Source organism: Mesoplodon densirostris, chromosome 11, assembly GCF_025265405.1.
Source record: "Mesoplodon densirostris isolate mMesDen1 chromosome 11, mMesDen1 primary haplotype, whole genome shotgun sequence".
Taxonomy (NCBI): domain Eukaryota; kingdom Metazoa; phylum Chordata; class Mammalia; order Artiodactyla; family Ziphiidae; genus Mesoplodon; species Mesoplodon densirostris.
Genome location: NC_082671.1, coordinates 7,318,575 through 7,338,667, shown reverse-complemented (window position 1 = coordinate 7,338,667; position 20,093 = coordinate 7,318,575). Strand labels below are relative to the sequence as shown.

General features: G+C 51.3%; 1 protein-coding gene across 1 annotated transcript in view; it reads left to right on the top strand.

The window, feature by feature from the left end:
• The window catches only part of ANO2 (anoctamin 2), a 321,064-nt gene that overhangs the window by 87,882 nt on the left and 213,089 nt on the right, over positions 1-20,093 (top strand). The window contains exons 7-9 of the mRNA XM_060112253.1: positions 5,959-6,014; positions 7,162-7,203; positions 13,250-13,314. Of these exons, the coding sequence (XP_059968236.1) occupies positions 5,959-6,014; positions 7,162-7,203; positions 13,250-13,314 (163 nt within the window). The remainder of the gene's footprint in view (positions 1-5,958; positions 6,015-7,161; positions 7,204-13,249; positions 13,315-20,093) is intronic.

The following is a 20,093-nucleotide window of genomic DNA, read 5'->3' as shown; positions in this document are numbered from 1 at the left end:
CTGTACACATGAGGTCTTCCTTTAACCAAGATAGTAAGGACCCCTTGCATGTGTGTCATTGTATGCTTTACAAAGCACTTTCACACTCTTTATCTCCTTTGATCCTTTAACTCCCGTGCAGAGTAATTTCAACGGATATTAGATATTAACCGCTTTCCCAACAGAGAGATTGACTTCGAGCCCAAGGTTAGAGGTTTGGAGCTGATGGAAACCTGAGTTTCTTGGCTCTTTTTCACTGCTCTTGTAAACTGATCAGTTAATAAACGGATGAAGTTATTGGGAAAGGTTTTCCAGCGAAGGTGGAAGCTGAGGTCTTCCCACCGTGACATCCATTCATTCAACAAATATTTATTCGTATCCTATGCATCATTCACGTTCTAGAACTGGGGACTAGAGTAGGGACTCAGACAGACACAGATCCCTGCCTTTACGGAGCTCACATTTGAGTGGCATTTGAGAAGAACGAATAAGCCACGTGGCTGTCTAGCGAGAGAGATGCATGCAAAGAAAGCACATGATACAAAAGACAGAAAGGGAACCACTCCAGAGAGTCAGGTTAGGGTCCCAACAGGAGCAAATGACACACTCACATGACCACCATTCAGGGCAGGAATATCAACAGAGAGACCATTTACAAAGGTGCGGCCTGGCAGTTGGGGATGCCAGGGTAGCATCATGACCTGGAATTAGCGGGAGAGCTCTTACCCTCTGTGTACATGGTTCCCTGTGCTCTACAGTGGGACCTTGTTGTTTATCCATCCTATATATACTAGTTTGCATCTACTAGTCCCAAACTGCATTTTTAACCCACTCCCCAGGTGACTCTTAGGGACTCTAAAGGTAGACAACGATGTGAGTGCAGGATGGGCTGCAACAGGCTTCTTGCCCTGCCTACGTCTGGGAGTGGGGAGGGTAGTCCACGTGCTGGCCTTCTGGGCATCTGAATGTTGCTTCCCCGAAGTCCTCAAATGAAACCAAGTCTACTCTGTGAAGGGCTTAATCTTTGTTGTGGTTTTTCTAACATTTGCTATATGGACGTTCGCCGTTTGGTCCCTTTAAGTGTCCTGGCCAGCAGTAGGGTCTCTTGGACTTCCTGTTGCCTTTTTTTCTTTTCTTTACTTTTTTTCTTCTTTGGTGAAAGGAGGGGCAGCAGGATAAAAATTAGCAGAAGGAGCTTCCCTGGTGGCGCAGTGGTTGAGAGTCCGCCTGCCGATGCAGGGGACACGGGTTCGTGCCCCGGTCCGGGAAGATCCCACATGCCGCGGAGTGGCTGGGCCCGTGAGCCATGGCCGCTGAGCCTGCGTGTCTGGAGCCTGTGCTCTGCAATGGGAGAGGCCACAGTGAGAGGCCCGCGTACCACAAAAAAAAAAAAAAAAAAAAAAAAATTCGCAGAAGAAGGCAAAGAAAGGGGAGCTGACCTTGAAAAAGGATCGGCATTTGGTGACTATCTAACTTTTAATTTGGGGGGTTTCTTCTGTAACCTCCCCAAAAGCCAACGGGCCCTTTCCTTTTTACTTACCTGGGAAGTGAGGGATGGTGGGCTGATACACGCACCATGTCCAGAGCCTGGAAGTACTTGTGAGTTTGGGATCTGCAGGGTGGTGGTAGCCTGTGAGTCATCACGAACTTGGCCCAGCCCGATGGTGCCTTCTAATCAACATAACGTCAGGTCAGCGGTCGGGTTCAGGACTGTGCCAGTTCACCCCATTCTGGAATGCCTTTCAAGTGTGCTTTACCGTGGAAAGAAGCCCAAGCTTCCTTGACTGACACCTTTCCTGTTCCTTCATATGAAAGCTGTTGCCTTTTCATGGACAGAAAATTACAGCTTGATGGAGCTACGTTTTCATAGGTATTTTGGTGTCAGAGCATTTAAACAAATGTATGCTTTGGGCATCTCCCCTCCCTACTCAAGAGACGATGTCTTAATTATTTTGACCGAAGCCAGACCATGTTGTGTGGTGTAAACATCTGGTTTATCATTCATCCAACTGAACTGGTTTATATTTTCTTAGAAGAAAAGGCTTGGGATTAAAGGCATTTAAGTAATTAAGCACATGTCAAGACAATTTGGTGATGGGTAAATATAGTCTCTGTTCAGTGCACTGTCTGGGGGGTTCTGGTTTAGATTTACGTCCGGCTGGAATACAGGGATGAAAGCAGAATGCCGGGCAGACTGGGCCCTGGTTCTGGGGGGAATCAAAACCAAATGAGTTTTCAGGAGTTGAGCATCATCCCTCTACGTACCTGTCCGGGTGTTTGGCCTGGAGGGACAGAGCTGCAGTCCCTGTCACTCGGCAGCACCTGTAGATTTCATGAGATTCTCACGTTGGGACGTGGACCAGAAACTGTGCTTTGGGTCAGCCTTTGTGTCCAGGAAACCAGAGATGTCTTGGAAGCTAAATGCGAGGCCTTAGGTTTTATATTATGGGGGTGTTTTCAGGTACCAGTCCCAGGGTCTGAGCCCACCCTGCTCTGGTCCTTGACCCCGACCCTGTATTTGCAGAGGACCAGTGTTGCTGGGCTTGGCAGAATCAGCAGAGCTGTGGCCAGTGCTGGGCAGAGAGAAAATGTGAGCCTTTTCCCTGGGGAATTGTGGTTCTAAGCAGCAGGTGTGAAGTACCTGGTGACCTGAAGGGACTTTGGGGATCAGTAAAGAAGTCCTCGGTGGGCCGTGCTTTGTTTGGGCCGAGGCACTGCTTCTCTTTGGGGCGAGAGGGGAAGGAAAACGTTCTCAGTGCTTTCTCCTCCTGGCTGGCCCCCCTTCTGGGAGTAGGAGGACAAAAGATCGGGTCTCTCTCTCTCTCCCTGGGTCTAGAGCAGAGAGGAAGGACTTTGGAAGTCATCCTGAAGAAGAAAGCTTTGCCGTTATGGCTAGATGGAGGATGCATGATGGAACCAATTAGCCCTTTTTGCCGAAAAGAAAGGAAAAATTCAGAATTTCAATTTTCAAAGCAGAGACTCTTTTTTTTTTTAAAGTTTGATTATTTTCTTCTTTTAAACTGATTTCCATGCTTGTTTGGGAGTAGAGTCTTGGTGTCTGAAGTCTGTGGCTGAGAGGCCAAAGCGGTTCCCATTCTTGGGTGAAGTTGTGGATAAACAGTTACTTTTCAACTTGCCTCTCCCCCTCCCCATTCCTCTTCCTTTCGTGTACCATCCGCTCCCTCTGCCCAGCAGCCCCTGACGGAAGGGCCCATAAGATGCCACCTGAAGAGGGGGAGGTACACAGCCATGGGGCAGAGACACAGTCAATGACAGCATCCTGAAGCTCTGGTTATCTGGTTTAGGACAATTCAGGTTTGATGACCTGAGTCGTCTTGGTTCCTCTCTTACGCAGCAGACTAGTCAACTAGGGTTTAAGTTTCCTTCATCAGCGTGGGCTGCCAAAGAAAATTGGAGTAGCAGGTAAGTAGATGCCTGTGATACATGGGAAGAGATGCTGAGATCACTTTCGCCATAGGGCTGCTTACTCTTTTGGGTAACAACCGTTACCCCTTCTGTGTTCCCAGCAGTGAGGCGGGAGCCCTGGGAGACTCCAGTGAGAGGGGCGTGCTCCCTGCCTCAGGTACCTTGCAGGCCTTTGGAGGGCACCAAACAAGGCGTGAACACCATTCTAGAAGTGAAACTGGCATTCAGTGCCGAGGAACTTTATTTCAGATGAGACGTAGGGTGCATAGCTTTAGACCTCCGACGATTCGAGATCTTTTTTGAAGCTCTGGTGGCAGGACCCAGGGGTTCAGGTTGTCGGCCCAGTGCTCTCAGACGCTGGGCTACTCTGAGCAAAGCTGAGAATTAGCAGGGGAGCTCCACACCTGCTGGACTTTTCCACGCAGTTTGGCGACTGTCTTCAGGGTATGTGCTGCCGCCTTGGCAACCAGTGGGTGGGTATGGATGCAGGAATTGGGTTGGGTAGTGCGTGGGGTGCAGTCTAGCTGGAGCCCTGCCCGCCTGTGATGCTTCAGCCTGTATCCATGTCGACAGCTTTGAGCCACCCCCCGCCCCCTCCCAGCTTGGGATCCCTCCCCCTGATGATTGTAGGGTGGCTTCACATTGCTGTGGTTATGGCTCTTGAACTGATTAATGATGCTCAGAGTGAAATTGTAGTCGTTGGAGGAAGACAAATCTGCAGCTCCTTCAGCCCCGGGGCACCTCCCCCCAACCCATACTCCCTATACCCACCCTCCATCCCCCATCTCCCCCCGCCACAGTTATTTCTGATGTTTTCTGTGCATGCCGAGGAGACGTAAAATCAGGAAAGGACTGGCTCTTGGGTGACACCACAGCCCTGAAATCTCAGCTCTCAACTCGCTGGAAGAGTGGCCGCTTCTGCCAGGCGCCCCTGCAGCCCCCTGAGGACCTCTGCTCCCACGTGGACCCCTGGCCAGCCGTTCTGGCATCCCAGGCGAATAGGGGCATGATTTGAGGAAGAGGAGGCTGATGGAGGGAGGAGGATTGTTTGAGAACCTCTGAGGCTCCGAGCACGCGATGGGGCACTGACTGGGTGCGGGAGGTGGAAAACCATGAATTTTAACGAGTCACTGTCATCAAGCTTTGTCACGTAGCCTGGGAGTCTCTACAGAGTCGTGTGCAAATGCAGATTACTTAGCATTTGGACGTCATGGGTGTTTCCCTCCAAAATCGAATCTCTCCTCTTCACACTACTGTCTACAGTGTCTCCGGAAAGAATGGTTCAGGGCAGAAAGCGTGCTTGAGAGAAGGGAAATCATTGTGTTTCAGAGACCCTGCCCCCTGCCGCCCCCCTGCCCCCCGCTGAATGTGCATCCCCGCATCCCCGCAGGCAGGGTCCTCGAGCTGATGAGATATGATCCCTTCCATCTGGGAGCCAGCAACCCAGGGCAGACTGTCCTGAGTGACAGAACATACAGGGCATGTTATAGTCTCTGAATCCAAACATGAATGAAATGAGGGAATAGTAGTGGCTCTGTGCTGAACAGGAGCTTCTCTGTGGTGAGTATATTGGAGTTACAGGGATGGAGCCACTCCTTCACATAACATCTATTTAGTAGGGTCTGCTGTGTGTGTGCCCAGTGCTGTGGAATACGGTCGGGATTAAAAAACAATGGATCCCCTGTTATGCGGTTTTCTAACTTTGTGGTCTCAGGACCTCTTTATGCTTTTAAAAATTATCGAGAGCGCCTACAGGGCTTTCATCTAGGTGCATTATATTGATCAATATTTATTATATTTGAAGTTAAAATTGAGAGAAGTTTAAAGCACAAGGATACGCAAGCCCACATTCCGTTAGCTGTCTGGGGATGATGTCATCACAGGTCACAAAACTCGGCTGTGGACTCATGAGAGAATAGGAGTATAAAAGCAAACCGTGTCTTAGTACTACTATAAAAATAGTCTGACCTTATGAACCCCCTGAAAGGGTCATGGGGACACCCGGGTTCCCCAGGTCACACTTTGAGAACCACTGCCCTAGGGATCTAAGGGTCCAGGCAGGTCAGTCGTGGACCATAATGCACGCTGCCTTGTGAAGGAACAGCGAGGGGCCGGAAATGAGTTCAGGTGAAGTGCGGTGGGGTGCTCTGATGGACATGTTTATGGATTATAATGACAGTAATCCCTGTGGTCATTCCTATGCCAGTCACTGAACACAGATACTCTTAGTGCACGGCTGTGGCCCTGGAGGCGGTGGTGGTGAGGGTTCTGGGACCAGAGGGATCTGAGTGTACGAGGACAGGACGGACGTGACATTTGAGAGAGCGTATCTGCTATTTAATCGTAACTTTGCATTTGGGAAATGAAAAAATACTGTTCTTATGCTGAGAAGTCAAGCCCGAAAGGAACTTCTCGTCAGCTGGGAGGATCTGGAGGGGTAGGGGTTCTCAGCTGAGAGGTGGGGCTGGGGGAATTAGTATTCATCAGAAGACCAAGGTCAAGTTGAGAAACTCCTGCCCTACAGTTACCGTATTCATCTTCCTTCTCCTGCAGGTATTAATTCTCTGATAGCCAATAATATCTACGAGGCTGCCTACCCCCTGCACGACGTGAGTACCGCCTCCATCGGTCAGCAGGGTGGACACTGCAGGCGACGTGGTGGTGGATATACGGGCGGGGAGGCAGGAGGGAAGGAGGATGCTGAACCACCTGGGCTGGCTCTGGACCACTTGTCAATGAAAATAACCCCCACTTGATTCTTGCCAGTTGTCTCAAACTGTTCCCGTTATTTCCCCGATGGCAGAACGAACTGGTTTTTGTCTGGGCTTCCCCGCACTCCCTGCCTTGATTTTGGGAAAGTGCAAGAAGACAGATAACGGCGTGTGGAGGGTTAAAGGGAGATGGGGAAGGTTAAAGGGAGATGGGGAAGGGGATAGTGGGGAGCGCGAGTCCCAGACCTGGATAATAACACAGGCTGGACCGTCAGGCCCTCAAATGACTGAAAGTGATCTTTTATACGTGATAGCTTTGTGTGGATGTGAAATTCCTCATCCTGTGTGAGGATGTATTAAGTGTCAGATCTTTTTTCTATCTCGACATATTTTAAGGATGTCTCTCAAAATCCCTTATACTGTTGTTTGGTTAAGAAAACAGAGAGACTGTGATTCAAGCTTTTCTTGGCTGCGAGTAACGTCATAAACATCCTATAACATAATGCAGTGATATTCTTCAAGATGATTCGTGAGAAACTGAACTGGCCCATGAACTCGGTGCCCCCAGACTGCCCTGTCCACCCCGTCGGTTGCTTTAGCATCTACCCCACAGTGGTACCAAATGAGACCCCTGGGGTGGGGACCCCTGAGCGCCCGCAGGAATTTCCCAGGTGACCTTTTCTCCTCGCCAGCATCCTTGCTGTGAGCACACGCGAATTGAGGTTCTGCCGGGTATGGCCAGGGTACAGGGGGGTTTTCCTGATGTGCTAGTCCGTTTCCAGGTCAGGCTCTGCTGTTGCATTTGCTGTGAGGAGGGGCAGGGGGGTCTCTGAGGCCTGTAAGGGGAGCCGCCCTGGGTGAGAAGCTGCCCACAGGAAACACAGCAGGTGCTGGTGACCAAGGAAGCGGACCGGTGTCTCCTTACGTGTCATTCTCTTGATCTTCCTTCCTGAAATGGGAATGAAAGAAAGGGATAATGTTAGAAAATTTAAAAGAAAACACTTTCTCTGTTTTTGATCATTCCATTGGCTTTCTCCTCCTACAGGGTGAATACGATAGTCCAGGGGATGACGTGAATGACAGAAAGGTAAGCCAGCCTGATGCTGTGCTCGAGGACCATGCAGGGGTGGGGCGCTGCATAGACGTGTCCTGGGTGCTCTATTTACTGCTTATCTATATTCAGCCGTTCTTCCACAGCTCCCTGTCCCCAGGCATTTGGAAATGTGAGGGCATTTCTGGTCGTTGACGTGACTGTGTATGGGGGTGCTATTGGCATTTAGTGCCTGGTGGACCAGTGATGCCAATCATCCTGAAATACATCCCACAGTCACACACAGAGGCAGTATCCCTGCCCCTGATGACAAGAGAGCTTTGGCTGAGAAACACTGAGCATCCAAATCCCTTCATTGAGAGATGGGGAAACTGAGGCACAGAACGATTGTGCACCTTGCCCATGATAACACTGCTACCATAAACAGAGAAGGGGCTAGTGCCCCTCTGACCCTCACATCTAGTGTTCCTGCTAAAAATATACCAGTATCCATGCCATTACGGCTTGTTTGGGGAGGGTCACCCTTAAGTTATTCTTATCCTCTCTGTCGAGGCAGACAGGTAGGGTACAGCCGTTCCCAAATGATAGATGAGAAACCTGCTGCATATTCCGGGCAGCTAGAAATAGGTTATATTTAAGGGAGGGAAAAGGGTCCCTTTGGAGGATCTCCCCTATGCCAGTCACAGCTCCTGCCTGTCCCCAGCCCTCCATCTAGATCCCGTTTCTTCTGTTTTCTGGTACTCTAGGAGCATGGGTACCACCCTTCCCACCATGGCGTGATGCTCTGAGCATCACCCAGCCTCTTTAGTTGGGGCTGCCCGTCTGGCCATCACCCCCTCCTGCCATCCTCCCACCCAGGTTCCCCAGCCTTCAGCCTGGTGAACAGACGAGGGTGGGAGAGGATGGGCGAGGGTGGGCGGGATGAGGAATAGAAGCCCGTGTACCCCCTCTCCCCGCCCCGACTCTGCTGTCTGGAAAATCATTCATCCCCCAAGTTGCTTTTGAGCAGCCTTCTTTTTATCCAGCCTATTAGTCCCTGTTATGAAGTGTTAAGTATTAAAAACATAAAAAGGTCTTTTCCAGAAATACTGCTGTGATTGCTTACATATGTCCCCTTCTCTGCCTGCCCAGGGAATCTGCTATAGTTTTTCCACGTTTTAACCTCATCTGTTTTCTATCTGATGCTAATAGTCTCGGTGGTGTTTAATTTCCTGAAAAGTCCCGGATCAAATTTAAAGGAAAAGGAGGAAGCCTTTCTCCCCACATCTCACCTCCCTGGCCCCAGCCATTTTCTGTCCTCCTACTTTTTTTTTCACATTACTCCCCTTTAAAGAGTGATCACCACCTACTGCCCACCTGAGAGACCTCCTGCTGGGTGGGTGGTAACCCTCAGCCCCTCAAGGTGGAACACTTTACAGGAACATTCCAGAGATCAGGAACACACAGTACTCCTGGGAAAAATCAGCCAGCCCCCGGTTACCTGCACAGAGGGAGAGAGAAGCAAATTGTAGACTATCCAAAATACATGTACCTTTGCCTGGAATGATATTATATTATTGTTAACAATAAAACCTTTGAACAAAATGTTTCCCTCCCAGGAGTTGTTTTGCTTAGGCCAGTGCTGCTTCCTCCCAGTGCACACCCCAAAGGATGGAATGGGTAGAATCTGGCAGGCAGAGAGAGGCCAGCCAGGACACAGCTGCATCTTGGTGGTTGCTCGGTGAAGGTGGACAAGTGTCTTTGCAAGACAAGCAACCCATTTCTTGTGGCTTTTCCTTGGGTTTGCCAGCCAGTCCTGGCCTCCTTATTTTCCTCTGCCAGGGTCATGGTTAGGGAAATAAAGTTTGCTGTGATGGGAGATAAGAGAAACCAGGAGTGAGAGTGAAAGCTTTTTTCTGTCCATTTGGCTTGGGAAACGGATACCCTGCACGGCAAGGAGACTGGTTCCGACGTCCATGAAAGGATTGTCCCGTCAGGACTAAAACCCTGGTGTCCAAATTCCAGCCAGCGCTACCACCAGGTGGACACGGTCTTTCATGTATGGCAAGGGGACCTCTCACTGCCGTGCTGGCTTCCTTCCTAGAGCTTCAGAGGCACATGGGTGGGACCTAAAAGGTATCTTGAAAGAACCAGCCGAAATCTCTGAACATGTGCAGCACATTTATTCGTATGTGTTACCTTTTAAGAGTCTAGTGTTCTTCCAGAGGGCTGCGGGAAGGACTTTGGTTGGGTGCAAGGGAGAACCCTTGAATTTGGTGCTGGACGAGGTGGAGAAGGGTTGAGAACTGACCGATGGGAGATCGCCCCTCTGCGGGCCTTTAGGGGTGATCCGCCCATCCTGCCCGTACCTGGGGTTTGCCTCCTTCTTCCCTGTGATTTGTGGCTGTTCCGGGGATGCACCTCATAGGTGGAGAGCGATCTCCTTCCCCGCAGCTCGCCTAGTGCAGCCTGCAGTCTCGATGACTCAGCCCCCTCCCAGAGGGTAATTCATGAGAGGCTCCCTCCCTCTGGAGAGCAGGGGTTTCTTGCCTTTCTAGAGAGCTGGGCTGCGAGGGTGTGGATGGGCCCCTCCCACTGCCAGCAGCCACCTCATTCCACATCCACCAGACTTACCTGCTTTTCTCAGGCATCCCAGGGGAGGGACTGTCACCATCCTCCAGGGGCTGACTGGGTCCCACCAGCTCCCCCTGGCTTCCCTACCCACTTACAGGGAACCCAAAGCACAACCTGGAAGATAGTCATCTTAAAGTTTAGAAACTCTAGCAGTTTCTAAACCCTTGGTCCTGAATTTTCCAGCTTTTGTAGATGATTATCTTCTCCAGTGGGCAGTTCAAAAGTCAGTCTTGTCTTTCTGACGGGAAAGGTACCTTTCTTCTTGGTTTCACTTGAGGACTAGTTTTCCCATCCTGCACAACTCCCATTTCACTAATGGGAAAGTGACCTGCCAAAAAATCCAACAGGTCATTGAAGGATCCGGAGGTAGAATTCCATCCTCTCCCATCCTGGTCCACCCTGTCCCATCAGTGCCTCTAAGCCGGCTACAGCTGGCGTCTTTCTGTCTGTCCCAAGTCCAGCTGCTCTCTGAGGAGCTTGTGGCCTCAGGGAGGGCCCTGAGTCTCGTGCATCTTGCCGTTCTCTGGCATTGCAGATGGTTTTAACAGTTGGGTTCTTTATAATCCCATGAAATACTTAAGCCAACTGAGCGATGTGACCCTAGGAAGCCGACCTGGCCTCCTGTATGCTCTGATCCATCAGATGGTGTGGTCCCCTTGTTGCTTCCTGCCCTAAAGGTTTGGGGTCAGACCCACATGCTTGGAATTACATCCGAGGCCTCTGAAATACAGCTCTGTGAGAAGGAGCTGCAGAGCCTCCTGGCTCTGCTCGCAGGCTTGGCCAGTAGGTGAAGAGGACATGGCATAACTCTGAGGGAGAGAGTGTATTTGCTAGGAGCTCATTAGAAAGTTCTAGACTTGGCAGGTTTAAAGGGACTGTTGCAATTTACTCTGGTTGCCCTCTTGCACTTGACGCACACAGGCTCATCCCTGTTGACTGCTGGTCTGTCCCGGGACCCTGTAACCCAGGGCTTAGCCCGATCCACCTGGTCTCGAACTGTGTGATTAAACATTTGTAGAGACAGGGAAGGGTCTACAGCACCCTCCCTCCCCTGCAGGGCTGTGCGAGCTGGCCCGGCAGAGCCACATGGGCAGTGTGCAGGCATCGTCGCATCACCTCCCGGGTTTGATGCCCTGGAGCTCCAGCTCTTCCAGGGGTTGCCTGGTGATCTCCTCTGCTGTGTCCATCTGGCCCATCTGGAACCACTCTTGTCAAGGTCAACCATGGGTCACTGGGTCCAAGGTCACTTCTTGGTTCTCATCCAGCCTGACCCATCAGCCGTATTTGACCCAGATGCTCACCTTCTTCCCTTGGAATCCCATGGTGCCTCGGCCTCCAGGACACCACCCACTTCTAGTTCTGTGCTATGTCACCATTGTTCCTCTGGCTCTTCTGCTGTTCCTTATCATCCCCTTGACCTCTGAATGGTGGAGCACCCAGGGCCCCAGCATCACGCCTCTTCTCTACCTCTCTCTTTGACAGTTGCATCCGTAACTTGATGACTTTACAAATCATGTCTTCTCTGACTCTGGATTCTCCTTTGAACTCCAGACTTTCATATCCAGCTGCTCACTCTATATCACCACGTGGACATCTACATGGCATCTCCAAAAACGTCTCCCAAATGGAACTCTTGGTTCCCCCTCCCTAGCCTGTTCTTCCCCATTTCAGTGAATAAAATCACCGTCTACTCGATTGCTCAGGCCACGTTCTCATTTTCTCTCACCCCACATCCAGTCCAACAGCAAATCTTATTGACTCTCCTTTTAAAATACAAGCCGAATAAACCCCTTCTCACGGCTTGTCCCACTGCCTCTGTGGTACAGGCCACCATCACCCCTCCCTTGGACCATTACAGTAGCTCCCCTGCTCCTGTACCAGCTCTTACTGTTCCCCCTGCAGCAGCCAGAGTAAGCCATCTACACTCTAATAGTGCCAGATCGTATCCCCCACACCGACCCTGCTACTGCCAACCTCCTAATGGCTTCCTTCAAAGTCCAAAGGTCTTTGCATGGCCCACAAGCCCCTGACTGATCGGGCCACCCCAGTCCTTTCTAACTGGGGTTATGTCCCAAGATTCTCCCCTTGCTCAGTGCCAGACTTCCGGCTTCCCTCTTCATCCTAGGACATGCCCTTTCCTCTAGGCCTTGGCACAGAAGGAGTGTTCTTCTAGCTGAAACATAACCACCTACTTCCTTCAGGTGTCAGCCCAAATGTCACCTCCTCAGAGAGGCCCTCCCTTGCCATCCTTTTCTTTCTTTTTTTTTTACATACCTATCAATAATTACTTTATTTTTTAAATTAATTTATTTTGTTATTTTATTTTTTATCTTTTAAAAAAATTTTATTGGAGTATAGTTGATTTAAAATGTTGTGTTAGTTTCAGGTGTACAACAAAGTGAATCTGTTACACATATACACATATCCACTCTTTTTTAGATTCTTTTCCCATAAAGGTCATTACAGAGTATTGAGTAGAGTTCCCTGTGCTATACAGTAGGTCCTTATTAGTTATCTATTTTATACATAGTAGTGTGTGTATGTCAATCCCAACCTCCCAGTTTATCCCCCCCCTCTTTCCCCCTTGGTAACCCTAAGTTTGCTTTCTACGTCTGTGACTCTATTTCTGTTTTGTAAATGAGTTCATTTGTACCATTTTTTTAGATTCCACATAGAAGTGATATCATATGATATTTGTCTTTCTCTGTCTGACTTACTTCACTCAGTGTGACAATCTCTAGGTCCATCCATGTCCCTGCAAAATGGCATTATTCTGTTCTTTTTTATGGCTGAGTAATGTTCCATTGTATATATGTACCACATCTTCTGTATCCATTTCTCCATCGATGGATATTTAGGTTGTTTCCATGTCTTGGCTGTTGTAAATGTTGTTCCCTTGTCATCCTGTCTAAAATAGCACTCTACCCGCCTCTTCATATTCTACTCCCTACCTTGATTTATTTTTCTCTGTGACATTTATAAGTTAATATTTGTCTCTGCACACAAGGGGTAAGCGCCATGCTGGCAGTGACTTTGTCTGGTTTCCTGCTTTATCCAGTGTCTGGACAGGGCCTGGCACAAGGTGGATATGCAGTCAGTACTTATTAAACGAGTGAATACATGAACGCCAGGGCTCATCTGGCTGGACTCAGCAAGGCGAGGGAGTGAAGAGCGAGGGGCTTTGCTTGGTAGGTGCAGCACACCCAGAGTGTGATGAAGATCACCTTTATTATTTGGGGAGGAGAAGTCAGCGTCTACAGCCTCCTGCCTTTGGAGTCTCCCTCTGGATATCTCCTGAGAATTCTCCTGGAAGCTGGGCTTTGGGGATTCAATTTTGACTTGCCAGGATGGCTTTGGTGGGGAGGGGTGTGTGTCAAATGTTGACTTGCTAAGCTGAATAAGAAAAGGTGAATAGTTGCCTGCTTCACCTCTAATCTGGTTCCCTGTTTTTGTTTGTTTGTTTGTTTAGCTGCTGTATCAAGAATGGGCACGCTATGGGGTGTTTTATAAGTTTCAACCTATTGACCTCATCAGGTAAGATGTGGGAGGGGACTCTTGGGAGGACCCAGAAGGTCTCTGCCAACTGTCTTGGCTCCTGGAAGTGTGTTGGCCGAGCAGAGGGCTTGGCTGTTCTAGGCTGTGACGCCCCTGCTGTGTGTCCTACAGGTGGGGAGCCAGCTCCTGGGTGGGGGAGGGCAGTGGCAGCTGTGGGTCAGCAGGTAATGAAGACGGGTGTTCCGTGACTTGCATCTTGGGGTCTTCAGCACTGTGGTCTCTCCCTGCCTGCTCTTGTGGGGAGAGGAGTGAGTAGAGTTCTCTCTTTTATTATTGTCCTTCAAATTTGCCTAGAGAAGAACGTGGGTGAAGCAGATCCTTGGGTCATTCCCAAGTAGCCACAGTATTGACCAAGAGAAGGCAAGACCCGGCACATCGTATAAGGGCTAAGCCAGCTGGTCTGCGTGGAAATGCAGGCTTTTTATGGCTTCTCCAAAAAATTGGAAGGGAGAAGAGAACTGGGTCCTAAACCTCTCCCTTCAACGCTGCTCCTAAAATGATGCCCTGTTGCCTAGGGAATTTCCCCAGTTTCTACAGAACATGGGTGAAAAGCTTTTTTTTTTTTTTTTTTTTTTTTTTTTTTTTTTTTTTTTGCGGTATGCGGGCCTCTCACTGTTGTGGCCTCCCCCGTTGCGGAGCACAGGCTCCGGACGCGCAGGCTCAGCAGCCATGGCTCACGGGCCCAGCCGCTCCGCGGCATATGGGATCCTCCCAGACCGGGGCACGAACCCGTATCCCCTGCATCGGCAGGCGGACTCTCAACCACTTGCGCCACCAGGGAGGCCCTGTGAAAAGCTTTTTGAAAGAACTTTCTAGAAGGCAGTAGGTCTGACTAGCCTCAAGTGGGTTGAGGGCTCTAGGAACTCCACGGGCTGTTGAAACCCCACCTCTTTCCCAGCTGGCATGTTGGGAGGACCCCTGTGCAGTGGGGGACCATTGGGCTGAGTGGGGTCTGGAGACTGGGGTCTTGCCCAGGCTTGGCCACTAGGGGCGATTGTTGCTCTGGTCAAGTCACGTCCCCTCTTTGGTCTTCGGCATCCTGGTTTTCCGAAACTGGGAGCCTGAGCTAGGGCTCTACAGGGGAAATTTGATAGAGCACACTTATTTGGAAACTATGGGGACCCTCGGCCCTGTGCCTGACATAGTGGACCCGCTGCCACTCCGTCACCTGTGGCTCACTTTAATGAGCTAATTCATCAGCCAGCAAACTCAGAGAGTGTTCCGGGCTGCTCGCCCTGGGCTGGGACCACGAGAGGGGTGGCCGCCAGAAGGATCGAGTCCAGAGGGAGGGATTCCAGCTTCTTCTTGGAAGAAGACAGCAGGCTGGGAGTCACAGTTTGGGCAGGCTTACCTCCCATGCAGAGATGGGACGGCCCTCCCAGGGAACTGGGAGCTCAGATGGACAGCAGGTGTTTGTTCCAGCTGAAGACCGTTAGCCGAGGGGCTGGGGTCGGGGAGTGGTGCCACAAATGCCGGTGACCGAGGCCCCCTCACCCTGCACCTCCCGTCCCCTGGCGGCCTTTTGTGAGGTGCGGCCACCTAGACTGTTCTCTGGGCCACACCAGGGCTGCTTCCTCTGTGCCTGGTGGGCTTTGATCATCCTCTCTGCCTCTCTGGTGGCCACCCACACTGTCGCCTGTTTTCTCCAACTATTCACTCCTTTTGAAAAAATACGATGCCAGAAAATAAAAATTCTCCCTCCCGGAGAGCCCCATGTTTTCCTCCGGAGACTTCAGGTGACCGGCCGCCAGCTGAGTGGGCAACGGCTCCGGGCGTGCCCTTCGTTTCAGCCACCGGAGCAGCCTCCCCTGTGGGGGAAGAGGTGCCTTTGGAGCAGATCCTGGCTCTGGGGCCTGGCGTTTCCCGAGGACGCAGAGCCCGAGGCTGTCCAGACGGGCGCAGTGTGCCGTGGGGCTGGGGGCTGTCCACTGCCGCTTCTGCACCTGCTGCACGATGCCAGTGGCCTGGATGTGGGGCTCGGACGCGCCTGGAGCCTCGGGCATCTTTCAGACACTGGCTGGAGGGGAGGGGATGGGACACGGGTAGTATGGGGGCTGTAGTGGGGGACTGTGGCCTACCCAGAGGGGTGAGGAACGTACTCTGCTGGAGAGAGACGAGGGGACTGTGGTGGGGAGAGAGGGAAGGGACAAAGACGTCGGGGGCATAGGTGGGCAGCAGAGGCAGGGACGCCAAGAGCAGGCAGCTGGAGAGGAAACGGGTGGCGGCTGTGGGAAGAGCGCCCCGCACTCAGCCGGCTCCACCTAAGCTCGTGCGTCCACGTCCCCTCCTTCCTCTCCTCCATCTCCCAGTCCCCGGTCTGACACCAACTCCTGTGGGTGTGTCTTCAGCGCCACTTCTCTCTGCTGCCACTTCTTCTGCATCCTTCCTGCCTTCACCTGTCGGGACCTAGTGGCCCACAGGGCCCAGCCTGAGGCTCCCCTGACCCTGTGGTTCCATCGCAGCGCATGCCTGTGAACTGCGCCCTCTTGGTGCTCACGTAGGAACTGCACCCGTGTGGTCAGTGCTGAAGCATCCACAGAGGCAGCGGGGTCCTGTCCAGGTTGAAGGTAAGCCCTGCGAAGGCCCAGCAGAGGTGTTTCCTGCCCGTCGCCTTGGGCCCCCGGATCCTCATCGGCAGCACCGAGCGCTGTTCCTCCCCTGGTGCCCACGGATTTGAACATTCGAAAGCACGGAGCGGCTGCGAGCCCAGCGGGGTGGGAGGTCCCTGGGCGTGTAAAGCCACCCTTCCCTTCTGCAACCGTTGAAGCCTAAACTTGAGATTTAGGGTTCGAGGCTCCTTTCCCAGGTGTGTAAAGTAGACAGAGGGGGAGCAAGACGCCCCTTCCCTGCACCCCGCGCCCCTCCCCCGCCAGCTGCATGAGCATCCGGGCCCAGCAGGCTGCACTGTGAGATTGCTGATGGGGCTCCCAGCCCAGCAGAGCTCTCCACCCTGAGTCCTACCCTTGCTCTAGAAACCTCGGGGCCTGCAGGCCTGAGTGGGGAGAGAGAGAGAGAGAGAGAGAGAGAGAGAGAGAGAGAGAGAGAGAGAGAGAGAGAGTGTGTGTGTGTGTGTGTGTGTGTTGCCTGGGAAGCTCCCCAAGGAGGTATCCAGTAGCGACCCCCCTCACAGAAGAATCTTCTGGGAACTCCTAGCCCAAAACACTTGTGCCCTGGAAGAAATAAGGTTTGTGTTGGAGCCAGTGGGGGAAATGATGTTTTAGCTGGAGGGAATTGGCACTACTAGTCCCTCGGGGCCACATGAGTGTCCCTGCAGGCGGAGGAGTAGATTTCTGCCTGCACTGCCCTGGGTTAACTCCTTGACATCCCAGGAGGGAAGTGGCCTTTATGTTCTGGGGAACCCGGGAGGCTGGGCCTTTTGGATTGACTAATACAGGGTGATCCTATATTAGTGAGCGCCCTGCCCTGTCTTTTCACTAAAATGAACATCTGCTCACGGGCAGATTTTCTTAGCTGGGAGGTTTTGATATGGATGAGATAAAACAACAGGCTTTGAACATCTGAGTTAGATTTAGCTACCAACCGTACTTTGCTGAAGTTGAGATGCAAAATTGTATTTTAAAGTGTCTGCCGCTGCCTAACTATGACAGCATGAGGAGGAGAGGGGCCCAGAAGTCCACCGGCTCGGGGAATGTGTAACTGTGGACTTCGGGGAATGGGCCAAGGGCGTCGTACATGGGCAACATCCACTGTGTCAAATCGGGGTTACGGTTTAGAGAGGGGTGAATGGCTCTTCCTTGTTCCCTCCTCTTTCAGGGATGCCATTTCCCAAGAGAGGCTTCCTAAGATCAGGCCCTGGGCGTGAAACCCATCCCTGGGGCAGGTCCGGAGTCCTCTCAGAAATGTCCTGCTTCCTCAATGACCTAACAGTGGTATCTGTGCCATTTCAAGAGCCTTTGGGCATCATCTGTGGACAGCAAGAGTGGCACTGTGCCTCCACCTTGCTACACGTCTCTACCATCCTGGACTTCCAGCCCTCTCCAGCCCCACCAGTGGAGAGCCCATCCAGGACCTCGGCATCCCAGGAATTGGCTTTTCCTCCTCCTGATAAAAGGCAGAGGTGCTTGTTCTTGCCAGAATTCCCCAGAAAGGCCACTAGAAGGTTGCGTGATTTGATCCATCCCTCTGTGTCTCTGAGCCCCACTTCTAACCTCCTGAAACATGACGCATCCACATCCCTCCAGGTGGGAGATGGAGGAAGGCACGTTCTTTCTTAGGAGGCTTCTCAGCAGGCCAGGCTCAGGAAGGACTGGCTGCAGCTGGTTTGGGGGAGCGAATGGAGAGGAAAAATTGTTGATCAACCTGTGACGAATTATTTCCTGAGCCCTGCTGCTTCCTTCTTGATCCTTCCCTGGGCTTTACAAAGGCAGTTCAGCTCAGTGCAGTAAACATTTACTGATGTCCACAGTGAGCAAGTCTCTGGAGGCACAACGAGACGTAGGGTGGAGTTTGCGTCTTTACGGATCTAGCAGTTACGCAGGGAGACAGACCCATGGGAGGTGGGATGAATTGAGGGCTTTTCAAGACTGTCATATATAAGTACTAACATGATAGGTTGGGACAACAGATGGAGAGTGGTTGCTACTAGCAGAATAAGGGAAGACTTCCTGGAAGAGGTGGTGCTGGAATTGGAAACATTGCTTTCTGAAAGGCTGAGGTTAAAGGTCCTGAATGTGTCTTTGTCACCAGCCTGGGCTGCCCCAAATATGGACTTGTTGTTGAGCCTGGTGTCGATGGCCAGAAATCACAGTGCCCCAAAGCCAGGTGCCTCCTGACTGTCAGTTGAGAGAGGTCAAGTCAAGAACTTGACTTGCAGATCTTGCCCCACCTGCATGGACTCTATGCCAACCTGGCCCGTGTCCCTGCCTCTGACCTGTAAGTTAGCAGAGCATCCAGGGCTGGAAGGAGATGAGGCTGGACCCAAGAGAGGAAGCCAAGGAGAAGTGACGTATGGGGCTAGCACCTTGATATCTGCAGGTCTCAACCTCTGAAGTACTGGGACCAAACCATGGCATCACAGAGGTGGGAGGAGCTTAGAGGCTGGCTGACCTCAGTGCCCCGCCATGGAATGGGGAATTGAAGACTTCCTCTCCCCGCATATTGATCGAGCAAATGCCCAGCCTCTGCATGATTTTTCTTGTAATGGGGGAGACGCCTGGCCTCGGGGGCAGCTTGTTTGTCTGCTGGACATTTTTAGCCACTAGAAATGGTCATGGAGCCAGAGCAAGAACTCTGCTGATTTCCCTCCGTTTCAGTCCTGTTCTGAACAAGAGCATCCTATTGTGTAGCCAGCCTTTAATTAGTTGGAAATAGCTCTTGTGCCCCTAACAGTTCTGCACACATAACACGCCTGGCCTCGCTGTGGTCCTCCTGGAACGCAGGCGCTTCAAACAGCCTCATCATCGCGATCGTCCTCTTTGGGACCCACTGGCCTGGGAAAGTCAGAGCAGGGCCCTCCTGCACGCACACCTTACCTGGTATAGTTAAGCCGACACCTGTTTGCACTGACCACACGTGAGCCACTGGTGCTGGGGGGTAGAGATGAATTAAGCATGACCCCATTCTCCAGGAGCTCAAGCTCAAAGTCAAATCCCCAAGCATGTAGATGACCACGTGGCGTTTCTGGGAAATGGAGGGACGGACTGATGGAGAAAATTTTCAAAGAGTAACTGTGAGGCTATAGAAAAATAGGGTATAGAAAAGATCATGGGGGTGGGGGGAAGCTGACCCCCAGACCAGTCATCTGTGATGAGGGACCTCAGGGTTATCAGTTGTGCCTCAGGCAGAGATTTTTTGGGGTGACTCTGACTCTTTCTGGAAGCATCCGTTGATGCATGGCAGCACCCACAGACCCCTGAAAATCTCAGAAAACATTTGAGGATCACATCACTTAGGGATTTACCAAATCGTGGCAAAACCTCCTGTGTCCAAGTCAGCTTATCCTGCCTAGAGAAAAAGCAGCCAGGCTAGCACTGTTTCAGGGAAGGAAAAGAAATGTGATCAGAGATGTGGAGAGGCAGCCGTATGAAGACAGACTTAAACAAATAAGAGCTGCTACTCTAGGAAAAGTGGAGACGGAGTGAAGCTGCACTTGTTCATTTAGAAGATGGATAGAGCGACTGTCCACGTGTTTATCAAACCCCGAGGCACCTGCCGAGGGACATTTCTCTAGACTGAGAGCAGTGGGTTCAGGAAGAGAAGAACTCAGTTTTGGCTCCAGCCTTGATTCCAGGTGATATAATACGGGGGCAAGCCGTTCCCTCTCAAGCCTCTGTTTCCTCAGCTATGAAATGGGGATCATAACACCTGTCCTACCTTCCCCACAGTATTATTGAGGGGATTACGATATAGTTGTGCAAAGAGCGTGGTGATGGACACAGGGCTGGTTAGGTAGAGTTGTTATTTATCTGCTCCCTGGGGGAAGTTATACTGTTCCCTAAATTAGCAGAATTTTATATAGTTTTTTAGTTTGTCTTGACAAATATTGTATAATCATAAGGCTATTTTTTTAACATCTTTATTGGGGTATACTTTCTTTACAATGGTGTGTTTGTTTCTGCTTTATAACAAAGTGAATCAGCTATACATATATCCCCATATCCCCTCACTCTTGCATCTCCCTCCCACCCTCCCTATCCCACCCCTCTACGTGGACACAAAGCACCGAGCCGATCTCCCTGTGCTATGCGGCTGCTTCCCACTAGCTATCTATTTTACGTTTGGTAGTGTGTATATGTCCG